Source organism: Magnolia sinica, chromosome 16 (assembly GCF_029962835.1).
Source record: "Magnolia sinica isolate HGM2019 chromosome 16, MsV1, whole genome shotgun sequence".
In the NCBI taxonomy this organism is placed as follows: domain Eukaryota; kingdom Viridiplantae; phylum Streptophyta; class Magnoliopsida; order Magnoliales; family Magnoliaceae; genus Magnolia; species Magnolia sinica.
Window position 1 is genome coordinate 66,277,321 of NC_080588.1, and position 15,942 is coordinate 66,293,262.

Below are 15,942 nucleotides of genomic sequence, written 5' to 3' on the forward strand. Positions count from 1 at the left end.
CATTGGCATTGCAGTGATCACACAACATTGCAAAGCCACATCTTTACTTCATCCACCCAGCTCTAGTTCTATTGGAGACACCCTCCTCGATCTCTCATCAATTTGAATGATGGAGCTAATATAACATATCACTTGATAAGTGGAACGACGTAACTTTCACTCATGCCCAGTGATCTTCATGGTGACATAGACCTTTTGCACGGCTCCGATGTTTTACAAATGAAACATTGATTGGTGGGATGAAAGGCACAACATGATGACATGGTAGAGCTATACATCATCATCATCAAAGCCTTATCACAACTAATTGGGGTTGGAATATGTATGCGTGTGCATGTGCATGCATCTAGGGTCTTGCAGATAACTAGTTGGATGATGGGATTATTGTTAAGCCCACCATTAAGAACACCTAATACAAAAATAGGCCAATTTACTCATCAAGTGGGCAAAACTGTACAAAATAGTGGCCAACCGTTCATTTGGTCCAAAGTAAATGAGTGGAAGATCGAGCTCTCTATTGGAAGTTGGAACTCAAACTTCAAGCAATTCAATAGTTTAGAGTTGTCATTTGCTCAATTTGTAGATGATTGTGTGCGAACTGCGCAATTTCCTCAAAACTGAGTCCAAAAATGTGTGCAAACCAGAGATCTAGGTAAGGAACCACAGTGACAGGAAGGGAAGGTGTTAGGCACTTTCCCACCCACGATTGTGTCTCTACCAAGTGGCACAAAAAAATCTAGTTCAGAAAAATAAATTCTTGCGTCAAATCACATGTAAGATGGATACATTCGTATCGTAAGGCAAGAAGAATGCAATTGATAAAAAGAAATACAAAATTATCCTTGTTGAAATGCAAGCCATTGGAACTCTATCACTGAAATCTCTTGATGCGAATTGGATGTCCTTGATTCGAACGACTTCAAACGAAGATTTGCACTTTGCAGGGGATGGTTATCGGAGCCATTTCTGAGGCTAAAATGACCAAGTTGTACTCCCTACCCAAATCCCAGCTGCTTTCTCCACAAGCTTGCTGAAATTCTTTATTTTTTATTCTCATCTCTCATTAAAATTCTCCTTAATAGCTGATGATGGAAGAAGAGAATCAGAACTTAGAGAAAATTTCCAAGGATTGAAAGGCCTCTTTTTCAAGGAATGAAGGGGTACTTTTAATGGAAATGATGGTACAATAGCATTACTAAAGAATCTCCAGGATTATTAAAAGATCAATTGCAATAATATGCAGCTTAATGAGGATCCTTAGAATGGATGGTAATTGGGCAAAATGAGAGGGAAACTTAGTTAGAAGAGGGTTCCCTTTTTGAATTCAACACTCGGAGGATACAAATATAATTTTCTTAACAAAATCAATTATGATGGGAATGACTGATTAAGGAATGTTTGAGGGTAAATTGAAACATCAAAACAATCTGATTTTACAGGGAAATAGCCTCATTGGATTTGAGTGGACAGAGGGACATTTTGGGAAATTCAGCAAAACTGTTGCAGAAAACTGTTATCAGCTACCCATTTTGCATGGTTTGCCAACAGTTGTCCATGCATCCGATCAAGATGATCTTGGTATTGTTGGATAGCTTGTCCGAAGAACTATGCTATGGTCCCAAAGATCTAGAATTGGTAGAAAATGTGCCTGAAAATCAGGTTTCATCAAAATTACGGTCAGTCAATTGGCAAACATGTGCACTTACGGGCTTGAACACATATCTCTGATCAAGATGATCTTAAATCTATTGGAAAGATCTTTCAGAATACTAGAAGAGCAACTCCAAGATCGTTAAGAAAAAGGACATAGGACAAGGAGAAACATGGGCATGGAAGTAGCTTTCCGCAGTAAATGCATCCTGAAGAGTGGGAAAAGTTATCCTGCTCTCCTGAAAAGGTAGGAAAACACATTGGAACCCCCTGAGTTTTTTATAAAGATGGTAAAAAAGTTATCACATTCCCTTATAGTGGTGGAAAGAGTTCTTGCCTGGTATACACATACTGTGTGGACCTCCTCCCCCAAAGCCACAGTCAGGCCCACACTTCATCACACTGTTTTAACCATCAATTACAAGCCCAACTAAAGTTCTAACTCTTCCTCTCTCTTTTTTCCCCTTGTTTTTTGAGAGATGATGCACTTAATTTTCCACTAGCCCAAATGATGATTAGGATTTAAACAAACTTAAAATCATAGTAATACCCCAACACTACATGAACTCTAGGATCAAATCAGGACGCTTCATTTGAATCTTTGATTAAGATCTGTGATCCAGGCCTCTACCATGAAGTGTGATATCTACAATGAGTGTTTATTTATTTATTTTTAGCACTAGGTCATCTTCATGGTGTGGCCAACCTGTTGGATGGGTTAGGTGTCATGCACACATGACAAGTAGGCAATTAAGCACTAGTCAGATGGGAACACCATCATCCAACTAGCTATGGGTGATGCCTCACACACACACACACAATGCATGTATATGAGTAATATGCTGCTGTTAGGGTATGAAAGCATATTAGTACAAGTTTGCCCATATTCACTGAATCAGCCCAGTCTCACGAAACATGCTGAGTGATCTGAGCTTGTGTAATTTCATAGTTTGCACTACTAGGAAATTGCACAAGCTTGGAGTGCTCAGCCATGTTTAGTGAACACTTGGTCGATTCAGTGAATAGGGGAAAAGTTGTTGACTTATTATTCAACGAGTTGAGTTTCCAGCAATGGTTGTAGTAGGGAGTTCCTTGCCTTTAACTAAATTTTATTGGCTATATTACTTGTATCGATCTGGCCATACTTCGACTACTGGTATATCTTTTTTTCTTTTTCAACTGTTTGTTTGGATTCACAATATTGACCACTCTGGATGTCCACTCATCCAGAATGGACATTTTGATCGAGCAACTAGACATCTGTGACATTTTGATGCTACTGCATCCTCTTGCATGAGTGATAATGAAATGAAAATTTTTATTTTAGGGAATGCACTTTCATTATTCCTTAATCCGTTATGTCATTATATTTTAGTGATTATTCTATACCTATGATTTGTGTCTTGTATATCAATATATGTTTTTGCATAGTTCTTCTCTTATTGCATGTGTTACTTTCTTCTAATCAATGGAGCAACTAGACACATTGCTTGTTAATGGCTGTAGTTGGGTACTTCTGAAAATTAATTGATGCCACAGCTGCATATTGCAGTAGAATGTATCTGAAAACTAGCAACAAACCATACAGGTTGTTGAAACTAGCTGTGTCTTCATTTTGACTAAATCTATTCACATTTGCAAAATGTCTGGTGAAGGTGAGTCTTATTAAAGGGATAGCACCTTCAAGACATTAACTAGTATAGGAGCCTTTAGTTGCTGTATATTTCATTTTTCTCACCTTCGCACCAATGGATTTTGTCTTCAGCCATCTGGTTGATAAAATGCTTCTTGAAGATTTATTTTATTTGTGAGATATCCAGGTATGCCTTAAAAAAATAATAATAATAATTCCATATTACATTATTAGTTCCTTCACAGTTAAACCGACTTCTACTAAGACATTAAAGTTGATGCCCTGTTCTCTACCAATGTCTTTCACTTTCCATTCACACCGTGAAAGGTTCTAACATTGGAAGCAATCCAATGCAGACTAGTGAAGCTAGGGGATCTAACTCATCCAGATATAATGAAGGCATCAGTAAATAGAAATCAACCTGTATGTTCTGCATCAGACCCGTATATCTAGATTTATTTGTCAGCCTTGACAGTTACAGGGGGATGGCCTTAGTTTTATATGGCACTACTAAGTCTACGTTAATACTAGTTCATGTCTTTTAGAGCCCAATTTTTCTGGTTGGCATTTATCCTATTCTGATGATGTTAAATGCAATAAAATTCTCTTCTTGTTGCATGGCATACTTCCTCTCTTCTCTGAGATTGTCCTCTTGTTATCTTTAATAAAAAATTATTGCCTCTCAAAAAGAAAAAGAAGAAAAAAAAAAAAGCAACCAAATTCCGTTTATTGTGATGTAGTAATTTACATTTCTGACCTTAATTGTAACATTATGTTATTTTTTCCAAAATTTGAATACTGGTGATATCTTGCATTTTCTGTTTGGTGATCATATGTTTGGGGACTAGTTGGGATGAGTCTTAGATGATGATGAACATAATCACCTGATGCCAGGAATGAGTTTTGCAGTGATTCTTCCTCTGATTGAAGAGCGAAAGTACCTAGACTTTTCTACTCTCTCTCTCTCTCTCTCTCTCTCTCTCTCTCTCTGTTGTTGTTGTTGTGTATTTTTTTTTTTTTACACGCACACACACCCCCACACACTCATTCTAGTGGAATTTCACCACCTATGGGTACTCGAACCCTTGACCGGGTGTTGAAACTCTTGAGAGTCCACCACCCGAGCAAGATTAAGGACCCTCTCTCTCTCTCTCTCTCTCTCTCTCTCTCTTCATATAATGGATAGTCCACATCAAAGGTGGCCCCGCGTGATGGACAACTCACATTGAAGGTGAGGCCCACATGATGAATGGTCCACATCAAAGGTGAGCTTGACATGAAGGGCATTGGACATTGAAGGTGGGCCCCACATGATGGATGACCCACATCAAGGTAGGCCCCACATAATAGATGGTCCACGTCAAAGGTTGGCTCCAAATGATGAATGGCCCACATCCAAGGCAGTCCCTGCATGATGGACAACCCACATTGAAGGTTGGCCCCCAATGATGAATGACCCACATCCAAGGTGGTCCCTGCATAATGGAAGGCCCACTTCAAAGTTGGGCCCTGCATGATGGACAGTCCACATTAAAGCTGCATGATGGATGGTCCGCATCCAATGTTTGACAAGATGGATGACCTGGATCCGAGGTGGACCTCACTTGGTGGATGGTCCACATTGAAGGTAGGCCCCACACAATGGATGGTTCACATTGAAGATAGGGTCAAGGTGGGCTGAGCATAATGAATGCTCCAGATCAAAGGTTGGCCCCACATGATGGATGGTGGATATTAAGGGTAGACCAAACAAAATTGAGGGAGATGTAGGTATGTGACATTGGAAACTAGACATACTTGTCTACTTTTTGGCTGATAAGTATCTTGTTTACCAAACATACTCATCTGCTGAGTAAGCAGAAACCAAGATAAGCTACTTGAGGATAAGTTACTTTTGGAAAATAACTTACGATTCAAACAAGCCCTAACTGTACCAAACTTTCCCTTTTTGCTCTGATTCACTGTAATGTGCAAAAGCTTGAAATTTCTTATGATAATTTCAGGCATATCATGTTCTAGCTTGGGCCACTTCATGTGACTGCATGTCAATTCCTTTTTCTTGAACCACTTCTGTGGTATTCTATTTCATACTTATTTATTATTATTGTTATTATTATTTTGCCATTGGGGACTTTATTTAACGTACTGTGGAGGGAAGCGCAGCTCTAGTTTTGACCTCATCTATGAGGTTTCTCTCTGGGATCTGTCAGGCTTCATTTTGGATACTGTTTAAAGTATACGTACGGGTCTCAGTAATGCAGCAAATAGGTCTTCAGGTCTCATGATTTTGAATTCCACAACTAGAGAACACTAGGTATGGCCTGTGCTTTATTATTGCTACATAGCTTTACATAGATCATTGGTTCCTTTGATCATGTCAAACAATATCCCATGGAAGAATATATACTGGTTGTTGTTCCTGATAGCATAGATACTGCATGTGGAGAATAGCATAATGTTGTAATTGTTGGTGAATGGAATTGGCAGGAGATGAGGCAACATCCTTCCATGGTTCCTGAACTTGTATCTTTAATGCAGCTGTAATCTGTTGCAATTTAAGACAAAATGGGATCAAATTTGGAAGGGTTTAGTTTCTGCACCCATTTGAATTTCCAAAAGTGAAAAGAAGAGAAACATTACCCCAACGTCACAGCTGTCACTGCCATCTCCTGGTTTTGTTGTTGAGGCTGGCTGAGCTGGAGATGGACAGGTACAGGAAAGTCCTCCACAATTGTAAAACCATTTGGGAGAAAGAAGTTTCTATTTGCTCCTCCATTTGACTCCCCTGTTCCGTAGACCTGAGACCCGAAAGTTTTTGCTCAGGCTAGGGACAGGACTCTCAACAATACAGTTAAAGATAGGAAAATATATGAGTGAATGGGTAGATTTGTATAAGCTTCTATAGGGATGTTTGAAGTTGTATTAGTTGTCAAAACCAAATACCTTCTTATACAATTCCATGTTTTCTTGATGAATGAGGTTCATCTTCTTACACAATTCCATATTTTCTTGATGAATCAGGTTCCCCTGAAAACAGATTAGTGAGTGTTACCTACTTGAAATTGCTTAATGGAAGCAAAAAACACAGTAAATGTTTGCCACTGTTTCATGAAAGACCTTCCGGTTAAGTTCTTGAATTTCATCAGTTAATATTTGGTCCTGCAAAAAACGAAATATCAAATTACGAATTATGTGTTATTTACATCATTCTGGAAAGTTCAAAGACCATTGCATAACCTTCTTCATCCGGACATCACGCAAACCCATTTCCAATTTGCTCTCTAGATTCTGTAGATCCTTGACACTCAACCCTGAAAGCTCTTCTCCCATCAATTGCCTGTGATTGTCATAATCAGTTAATAGGATATCTATAAGTTTTTGGACACTATTTCAAGTGTATAATAATAGTTAAAAGCATGCCTTGTGTGACCCCAAATGCCATTTCTTTTGATGATACATAATTCCTAGCTGGAATATGATGTAGACAACATCAGAGGTGTTTTCTGTTTTTCTTTTCTTTTTCTTTTTTTCCCGTTTAGTATGAAAACAGTTATTTTTTCCCCTAACATGGACCTTATGAATTTTTTATGCGACACTTTCTTTCTCTATGATAGATGTTTACAGAATATGATTATTGCTGCTGTGGTTACACTAATTTATAGGATTAATGGAAAAATGAATTTCCATGACTGCCACATTTGTCATCTTGTTTGGCTTGAAAAAGCTTGAAAACTTCTATTGCGAATCGGATATAGATAAAATCTTACTCTTCATTCTTTGTCCCATACTCCAATACCCTTACTTTTCCTGCACTCACATAGTTATAATGGGAAAGTTCGAAGGATTGTGGGCATAAGTTGCTTCAACGTAAATATAAGTAGGTTGGAAGATGATACCGATGACTTTCTTGCAAGTGTTGTAGTTGTTGCCTCAAGCCTGCTGCCTCCCTTTGCCAGAACTAGCAAGTACAATTCACAGAATTTAGTATTTACCATATAGAGTTAGATACTATTTTGCCAATGTAACTATCTTTAGAAACAGTGATTCTTTTAAGTTTCATGCTATTGTACAAGTTTGTCATCTCCTATTCGGACTAATAAGTGTAAAACCAAAACTGATAACATGTTTTCTGGACTGCTTATTGCTAAAAATAAGTTTAGGTCATGTCTACAATGACAAGTCATGTAAAATTTCTCAATTCTCAATCATCTTTTTTTTTTCCAATGTACTTTATACTTGTAACTTTTTCCTGATCAATAAATGCAACTTTTTATTAAGACAGATAAGGGGGACAACACAATAACAGGAAGCTATTCCTGAAAGTCAAGGCAGCTCTTGAAACTCCTTCTGAAGCTGAAGTATCTGCCTCAGAGTCTATTGGTATATGAGAAAACAAAAACTGGTGTCTTATGACTTATAATATCCTCAATTCTGCTTGCAAGTCTCTAGGGGAAGACTCCTTGAATCTTGCCCATGCGTCCGAAGAATCACCTTCGATAATTGGCTACCAATAAGGCACATCATAACTACTTATTTCTGGTCTAGAGCCCCTAATTCTCCACCTAGTTGTAATTGTAGTTGCATCAAGTGTGAAGCTTGTTGCTGTGGCATATTTGGATTCAATGGAAGAAAGAACTTGGAATAAAGAGATGATAAATTAGAGAGAGTAATGTTTGTGAGAAATGGTTACATATTCATTAAGTGCATTCAATACATTCTATCTCATCTCCTAGACATAGTAACATACCCCATTCAATATTTCAAGGAATGATATGCCATATTTATAGGTATGGCACAATTGAGGAGCACAAAAATAAAGTGTCCTAAGTATGTATGGTGCTTTGCAGGAGTATGCTATGCATGAGTTTAGCTCCTTCAACACTTCTCCTCAAGCTAGAGCATAGATATCGATCATGCACAACTTGCTTGTAATAGTGTTGAGCTGCACCTTAGGTAGAGATTTAGTAAAAAACATCAACTAATTGTGCTTGAGAGCGGAGATATAGAGATGATATCTTTGGCCCCAATCTTTTCCTTGATGAAGTGACACTTAACTTCAATGTGTATAGTTCACTCATGGAAGATATAGTTTGTAGAGATATGTGTAACTGCTTAATTGTCAAACCACATCTTTGTTGGATTGTGAATTGGGAATTCTCTTTCTGTCAACGACTTTTTCAATCAAAGTCATATGTATTGTGAGCCATTGCTCAGTGTATTCTCCTCAGCACTGGGCCTAGCGACGACTATATGCTTTTACTTCTCCAGATGACAAGGTTCCCATCAACAAATGTACAACATCCAAAAAGTTTGATGCATGAACTAAATAACATGTGATATTAAGTAGGCGAATTAAGATATTTAACTAAAAAACACAAACATTGCTAAAATATCATGAAAATCAAAAGAATATCATGCATAATCCTAGCCTAAGCTACCAACATTATAACACAAGATCATTAAATAAATAAAAAACTAGGATCTAATGGATGTGGGGATATCTGATTAGCATAGGATATAGTCTATTTCAAAACAGGAAACCTAATACAACCTAGGGTGAAAATTAGGGTTTGAGTAATTTGAGAAAGTAGGAAAATTAGAAATTTTAGGTTTGGGGTTAGGGTTTCAATGATGGAAGAAATGGGTTTTGATATAATGATGGTGGGAACCAAAAGGGGTAGGTAGGATTCACATGTGTGGCCGTACGGTCACACATGTGGCGTGGGAGGATGGGTTTAGATTGTGGATGGGTATGGGAAAGTTGAGTTTGGGAGAAGACAAAGACCTGGGATGGTGAAAATGAAGAACCAAAGAAAATACCTGGATAAGGGAGAAAAGAGAAGATGGTGTGAGGATAGATGGAGACCTCGCACCTCCGTTAATGAAGATAAGTCTCGTACCAATCTTCCTTCCAAATCACATGGAAGTATCTTCAAATCGCATGAAGAGGGAAGAAGAAAGCAAGAGCTTTTTTAAAAAAAATAAAAAATAAAAAATTATAATTACAAAATCCAATGGGAAAGAGGTTACATGCCCCACTCTTTTTATAGATCCAAGAAGTTTCAAAATTTACAGTAATTCCCGTCGCGTAAATCTTAACGAAAATAGCCCTAGTCTAAATAAAATCAACCAAAACACTCATAATGTGTCCAAATATAAAATAATCAGAAACTAAATCCTAAAAGATGATAAAGTCTAAAATTGATGTGAACGATCAACGATCAATGGCCCGATCATGTGATCGATGCGATTCAATGGCCCGATCGTCGTGTCCCTCCAATCTGATGGTTTGGATCACTTATAAAGCATCACATGTGCATCTTCCTAGTATGGGGTCTTCTAGACGCTCACACATGCACATGGGGTCTTCAGCATGATCACGAATACTCGCCTAGCCACAGGGAAATCGATGCGGCCTGCCTCCTCCTCTAATACATACGCAAGGGTGTATGTGATGTGATGTCCTCATCAAAGTTGATTGCTTGCCATTAGGACTTCTTGCCTAGTCTGCATTAAGTAGTAATGATCTCTAAGTGCCCATGGTTTGAATAGAGAATTCCCCGTCCTGGTGTTCCTTTGATGAATTGAAGAATATGATTAACAACCTCATGAAGAGTTAGGGGCCGACATGAGCTAACTTATGAATCCAACAACATGAGTAATATTTGGACAAGTGATCATGAGATAAATAAGCTTTCCTTTATTCTTTAAAATAGTCAAGGATTGGTAAGAGCATTACCACCATCCAAGTAAATTTTACAGAGTATCGATAGGTTTGGAGCCCAAATAGATAGTTTTCTGAAGTCAAGAGAATATATGCATTGAGAAAGAATAATTCCTTGTTTTGACCACGCAACGTCAAACCAAGAAAATACTTCAACAGGCCAAGTTCTTTGATATCAAAATATTGACTCAAGTGATCTTTTAAGGCTTTAATGGCGATCTCGTTATTTCCAGAGAGCATGATGTCATCCACATAGACCAATGTTGTCAAAATCCTATGATTTATGATTTACAATTTACGATTTGAGTTGAATCTTAAGCAAAACAATTTGAATCCCACCTTGAATCCCTTCTTAACAGCCTATTTGTTTCACCAACTACTGCAATAACTAAAGGAAATGTGCAATGATTACAAATTACTTGTCTCTTGACAGCATCCGCATTTGATTGCCGATTCTCTTGTTTGGTTTATTGGTGAATGGTGATAAAATTGTAATGATAGCATTTTACATTACTTTAATGTCAAATCATCACCAAAATACACTGATGTCGGCATTTGGATTTCAGATTTTCATGGTAATGCCATGAAAAGTACATTCATTACAAATTCCTTTACCTGTCTCTTGAAAAGTACATTCATTACTTTTGGCCGACGATTCATGTGTTTAGCTTGGTAGTGGTAAAATCCTAATAATGACAAATTTCCTTTACATTATTGGAGTCATACAATTCTATGTTTTGAATTCAACGATTTACGATTCAAATCCTGATTTACAATTCAAATTGTACTTGTTCTCTTCTGTTTTGAGCTTTACTTGGCTTTCATTTTGTGTTTTTAAATTGTTGGAGGCTTTAATAATTGCTTTGAAGAGGTCAATTATTTTATTTTGTTCTTTATAAGAGATTACATGATGGATATTCTCTTCGACATTGAATTGTTTTACATTTTCTTATGATTTCTTCTAAATTGGTGGAAACACCAAATTGATGTATGACTTTTCTTCTTCTTCTTCTTCTTCTTCTTTTTGTAGATGGTTGTGATCATGCTAATCTACAAATATTGTGATAATGATGGTTAAAAATAAAAATTTCTTTTTTCATCGATCTACAAAACCGAATGCTGCTTTTCCAATGTAATTCTACGCTCAAGAAAGGCAAAAGGAACATAAATTATTAAAGGATTCTTGTTTGTCTTTTAAAGTAAATTTCTTGAATAATAAAACACAAAGGAAAAAAGACGAGCCATCTAACACTATGATGATATGGAGGTATAGTGGTTCATATGGATGCAAAATGGATGACTGATGAGTTTTTAGCTTTTTCCCTAATTTATTTATATTTTGCAGATTTTATATTTTTATATTTTTTTATTTGTTTAAGAAAAAGAAAATTGTAAAAAAATATAACAATTTACGATATGATTTGCGATTTGATACGATTCAACGATATGCAATACGATAACAATTTTGACAACAATGACAGAGACTATCATATTGTTGTTTTCTCACACTAATGTTTGACAAACATGGAATGATCATAACTAAACCAAGAGAAACCAAGGTTGAGAAAAGTAACGTTGAATTTGGCAAACCAAGCTCTATGCATTTTCTTTAGCCCATAAATAGCCTTTTTGAGACGGCAAATGAGGCGAGTCTCTCCTTTATGAGTAAGGTTTGGAGTAGGATGCATATATACTCATTTGATATATATCACAATGGAGAAAATTATTTTTCACATCAAGTTGATTACTTTTTCACATCAAGTTGACAGAGACGCCAATTTAAGTTTGCAGCGCGGGAAGTGGGGATTCGGATAGAGTTGAGCTTTGCACCCAGAGCAGATGTTTCTAGATAGTTGATTCCATCAATCTGGGTGTAGCCTTTAGCTAACAACTTGGCCTAAGGAGTGATCTTCCATTAGGAGGGTGATATTTGAGAGAGAACACCCGTTTACAGGCAACAGGACATTCCTTTTGAATAATACAATAATCTCCCAGGTTCTATTCTTCTTCAATGTTGCAATTTCTTCTTAAATGGATAGCCTTCATAAGGGGTGTTTAAGAGCCTTGTCAACCCTTGAAGGAAGAGGGATAGAAATGAGGGAGACAGGAAAGGGCCTGTAAGATGGAGAAAAATTCTAATACAGCACAACTTGAGCAATAGGGTGAGCTGTGCAACTGTGCACTCCTTTTCGTAATGCAATAGAAATGATTAGAGCAACTGATTAGATTTGTAAGTTTCTGTGTCTTCAAAAGGTTTATGGTGATGAATTGTGGAGGCAGTGGGTAGTTGTTTCATGTCTCCTTTCATAAATCAACATTTCTTTATGGTCATTAGGTGGAATAGGAGAAGGCATTGTGATGAATGGACTAGGGGTATGATGCCCGAAGAATGGGCAGAACCAGACTATTTTCCTGTGCTTGGTCATGAATAGTGGATTCACTCTTTTTTGCATAATGAGGAATTTCTTGAAGGAAGGTGATATCCATAGTTGCGTACATTTCTTAGCTACAGGTCCATTCCACATCCAACATCATTTTGGGAGTGAGCATATCCCACAAACATGCATCTGGTGGAAGTTGGAGAGATTATTTCTTGTTGGGTCAAAATTATGGAAGAAATAGACATGGCCAAATACTTTAAGAAGGATTGTGAAACATGATGTTTGGAACCAAATAGATCAATGCAATTCGTTCCATCCAAAACTCTAGATGGCAGATGTTTAATTAAATAACATGCAGACGAATTTTTGGATCATTCATCTCTACTAGAAGAGCTTGAGCTACTTAAGTAGGTGATCGTTTTTTCATTCTACCATTGCATTTTGTGAGGACTACGAGACATGTTGTCATTAACTCAGTCCCATGATTTTGCTGGTAAGCGTGTAATTCTTTGGAGATATATTCTCCTCCATCGTCACTGTGTAGAGTTTGGATATAGGTTTGGAATTGAATAAGTACCTATTTGTGGAAGGTCTGAAAATGATGAAATGTTTCATTTTTATACTTCATGAGAAATCCATTTCATCTGAGATTCATTGTCAATAAAAAACATGAATTAATGGAATCCAAAATAATCTAAGATAGGAGCTGTCATATATCAGAATGAATAATAGAGAAAAGCACTGTAATGTTTATTTTCAATGCTGTTGAAGGTACTACAATGATGCTTCGAGGGCTCACAAGTGTCACATGTCAATGAACTACAACTAGAAGAAGGTAAACACATATTTAGAACTAGAATCAATGGATAACCACACTAGCAATACCTCCTATGGAGTTCTTCCTTAATCATATCGAGACTATTAACTTGGGAATTGGTATGAGAATCAAAGAGCTATAACTCTTGTTATACATGCCCACCACCATGGTGTGCCACAAAGGCCGTTACAGGGCCGTAAAGGCCATTACGTAAAGGTAACGGTGGCAACCATTACACGTTACGGGGCCGTAAAGGCTGTTATGTAAAGGTAATGGTGGCAACCGTTACATGTTACGGGTCGTAAAGGCCATAACAGCCGTTATGGAAAAAATGACCCGTAATTGCCATTAACGGCACGTTATATCTCATATAAAGGCCATAATAGCCCCATAATGGTCTGTTACGAGGCATATACATGTTTTTCATACTTTTAATCAACATTACGGGGCAGATACAGGTTTTTTGGAGGTTTTTTTAATAAATAAAAAATAAAAAAGAGAGACCGTAAAGGCCATTACGGGGCTGTAACAGCCATTATGCTCCATATCATAAAGGTAATGGTGGTGGCCATTACGGCCACCGTTACCGTTATGGAACACCTTGCCCACCACATATCACCTTCTTCGTTTGTAGGTCTTGAACAAGAGTCTGGAGAAAAGGTTATGGTGCAATTTAGAATTTTTGTACGATCACTCACAGGTAATAGGCTGCTAGTGAGCTTAGGATCATGAAGGACAGGGGGCAAGGAAATATATTAAGACGAGGGATGAAACCTTTCCTTGCAATGTCTAAAGGTGGCATGTGCTACCTTTGCCAGGTGAAGAATAGGTAATCAAGGGAAAGAGATTGGGCATACTAGACATGTGATTTGTGGCACCTGAGTAAATTACCCAGGGCCTACCCATAGCATGAAGGGTAGAAGAGTACCTGTTACACAAGATTGGAAGACTCAGATGCAAAATTGGCCTGAAGACTCGCCATTTTTTGGAGCAGTCACATTCAGTCTGGGAGATTCAAAACATATCGTCGGTAAGATTGCATTCATTTTTCAGAGTAGAGCAATGGAAGATTCTCTTTACCCAACAAACGTGTGAAGAGCACTCTCCTTGGTCATTGAGGGTAGCCTACTGCAGCTTCCAACAAGTATCAACAAAGTGGCTCCATTGCTTGCAATGGCTATGGAAGCATTCTCCTTTGCCACAACCATTACCATGAAAGCCGGTGTCTTGGTTAAAATCCTTATCATGACCTGAAGATCCCTTAGAGATATGAGCAGACTTTTCCATAGTGTGAACTGATGCATCCACTTTTCTCCGCCGCTCATCCTCGAGAAGTAGAGCATACACTGTTGAGACTGGATAGGGTTTGCTGACCAAGGACTGGATCCTGAATGCCTAAGCATTTTAGCCATCTAGTCATTTTATCAATGTATTGCAGCATCCATTTGATAGTTTGATTTCTTTTGGAATCTGCATCACTTCATTTTCATATCCATATTGCTTCAAATTTAGCTTGGAGTGTCTTAGATCCACTAGATCAAGAGTTCTATTTCCTAAGATTTTATCGGCCAACTTGTCCTTGTTGTCTATATATTCTAGGTATATAGCATCCATTCAATAGTGACTTCTTCTAGGATCTGTCATCTGTTCATTGCCATAGTCATATTGCTTCAAATTTCAGATAAGAGGGGTATACGATGCACTTTTCCATGAGATGCGATCTGCTGTAGTATCTTGTTCATATTTCTTGCCTGAGGAATCATCTCAATGGGCAAAATAAACTGAAGATAATCGACGATCACCTGAAATTGTTACGGTAAATGTGCATTCCTATGAAGTTGTCTGAAGCTTTCTTATAATTTTTTATTTGTCTAAAGGTTAGGAGAACCAGAACCCTAATTTGTGTGAAAGAAAACAACTCTGGCTGAATCTTACCTACTCTTCACTAAATCCATCGTTGCTCAGTGCTGCCTTTGAATTTCCCAAACTGAAAATTATTCGCCCATTTCCTTCTCAGCCCTTCCAGAGTCAATATTCAGAGAATTAAAAGGGGATCAGATACCTTGGTTGCATATGTATTTCTTCCCTCATGTTATGATGGACACATTCTTCACATGCATTAGTTTATAATATGTTCTGTATGCCTGTCAGTGTCAGTGTGTTTAATCATAGTCAGGCCCATACTACTGACTGCATCCCAAAGTGTCAAGCTGAAGCTTGAAGTACCAAAGCACTTTAGCTTCGCTTTCACACCTTCCTGCATACAATCGTCTGGATTTCAAGAAGTAATTTCCAAAGAATGATTAATATTTAAGGTTTAGCATCCAACTATTCAGTGAATCAGCACAGTAGCTTCACTCTTATAGGTGCGATGTTCAGTAAATAGAAACAACTGTAGATTTAAGGAGTAGAGGATCTCAAGACACACACCTAAGTAGGGGAATGGATGGTTGAGTAGAGCAACGAACAGGATTCTGCATCTGTTAGGATTGGGGTGCAGGAGTTAAGACTGATTGCCTCGCCTAAGACTGATTGCCTCACCTGTGAACCTACTGTCTGAGGGGACCTGCATAACAGTGTCAAGAGCTACCTTATGAGTGGCTGTGAACTGAATATTTGGAGAGGATGGAGGAGTTTGTATACATATAGCAGCTGCAACATACCCTTGATGGCTTTGTATTGCCCAAATTCACCATGGTGGGATTACGGCAAAATCTGTGGAAGTAGGAATAGGACC

At 37.8% G+C, this 15,942-nt stretch overlaps 1 protein-coding gene and 1 long non-coding RNA gene across 8 annotated transcripts in view; one reads left to right on the forward strand and one right to left on the reverse strand.

The window, feature by feature from the left end:
- LOC131229607 (uncharacterized) overlaps window positions 1-15,942 on the forward strand; it is a 49,971-nt gene that overhangs the window by 25,687 nt on the left and 8,342 nt on the right. For 3 of the 6 annotated variants that reach the window (XR_009163474.1, XR_009163478.1, XR_009163473.1), the window contains one exon: window positions 7,566-7,685. The exons of 1 other annotated variant lie outside the window; for it this stretch is intronic. This is a non-coding gene — a long non-coding RNA (uncharacterized LOC131229607). Of the gene's footprint in view, window positions 1-7,561; window positions 7,686-15,942 lie in introns of all 6 variants that reach the window. 2 more of the 6 variants (XR_009163477.1, XR_009163475.1) reach the window with 1 other exon arrangement.
- The window catches only part of LOC131229605 (MADS-box transcription factor 23-like), a 38,012-nt gene continuing 27,654 nt past the window's right edge, over window positions 5,585-15,942 (reverse strand). Inside the window, exons 3-8 of one of the 2 annotated variants that reach the window (XM_058225600.1) lie at window positions 7,180-7,241; window positions 6,521-6,620; window positions 6,401-6,442; window positions 6,227-6,310; window positions 5,924-6,081; window positions 5,585-5,828 (exon numbers count right to left, since the gene is read on the reverse strand). In XM_058225600.1, the coding sequence (XP_058081583.1) occupies window positions 5,813-5,828; window positions 5,924-6,081; window positions 6,227-6,310; window positions 6,401-6,442; window positions 6,521-6,620; window positions 7,180-7,241 (462 nt within the window). In that variant the 3' untranslated portion in view covers window positions 5,585-5,812. Of the gene's footprint in view, window positions 5,829-5,923; window positions 6,082-6,226; window positions 6,311-6,335; window positions 6,443-6,520; window positions 6,621-7,179; window positions 7,242-15,942 lie in introns of those variants that run through there. The other variant, XM_058225601.1, reaches the window with a different exon arrangement.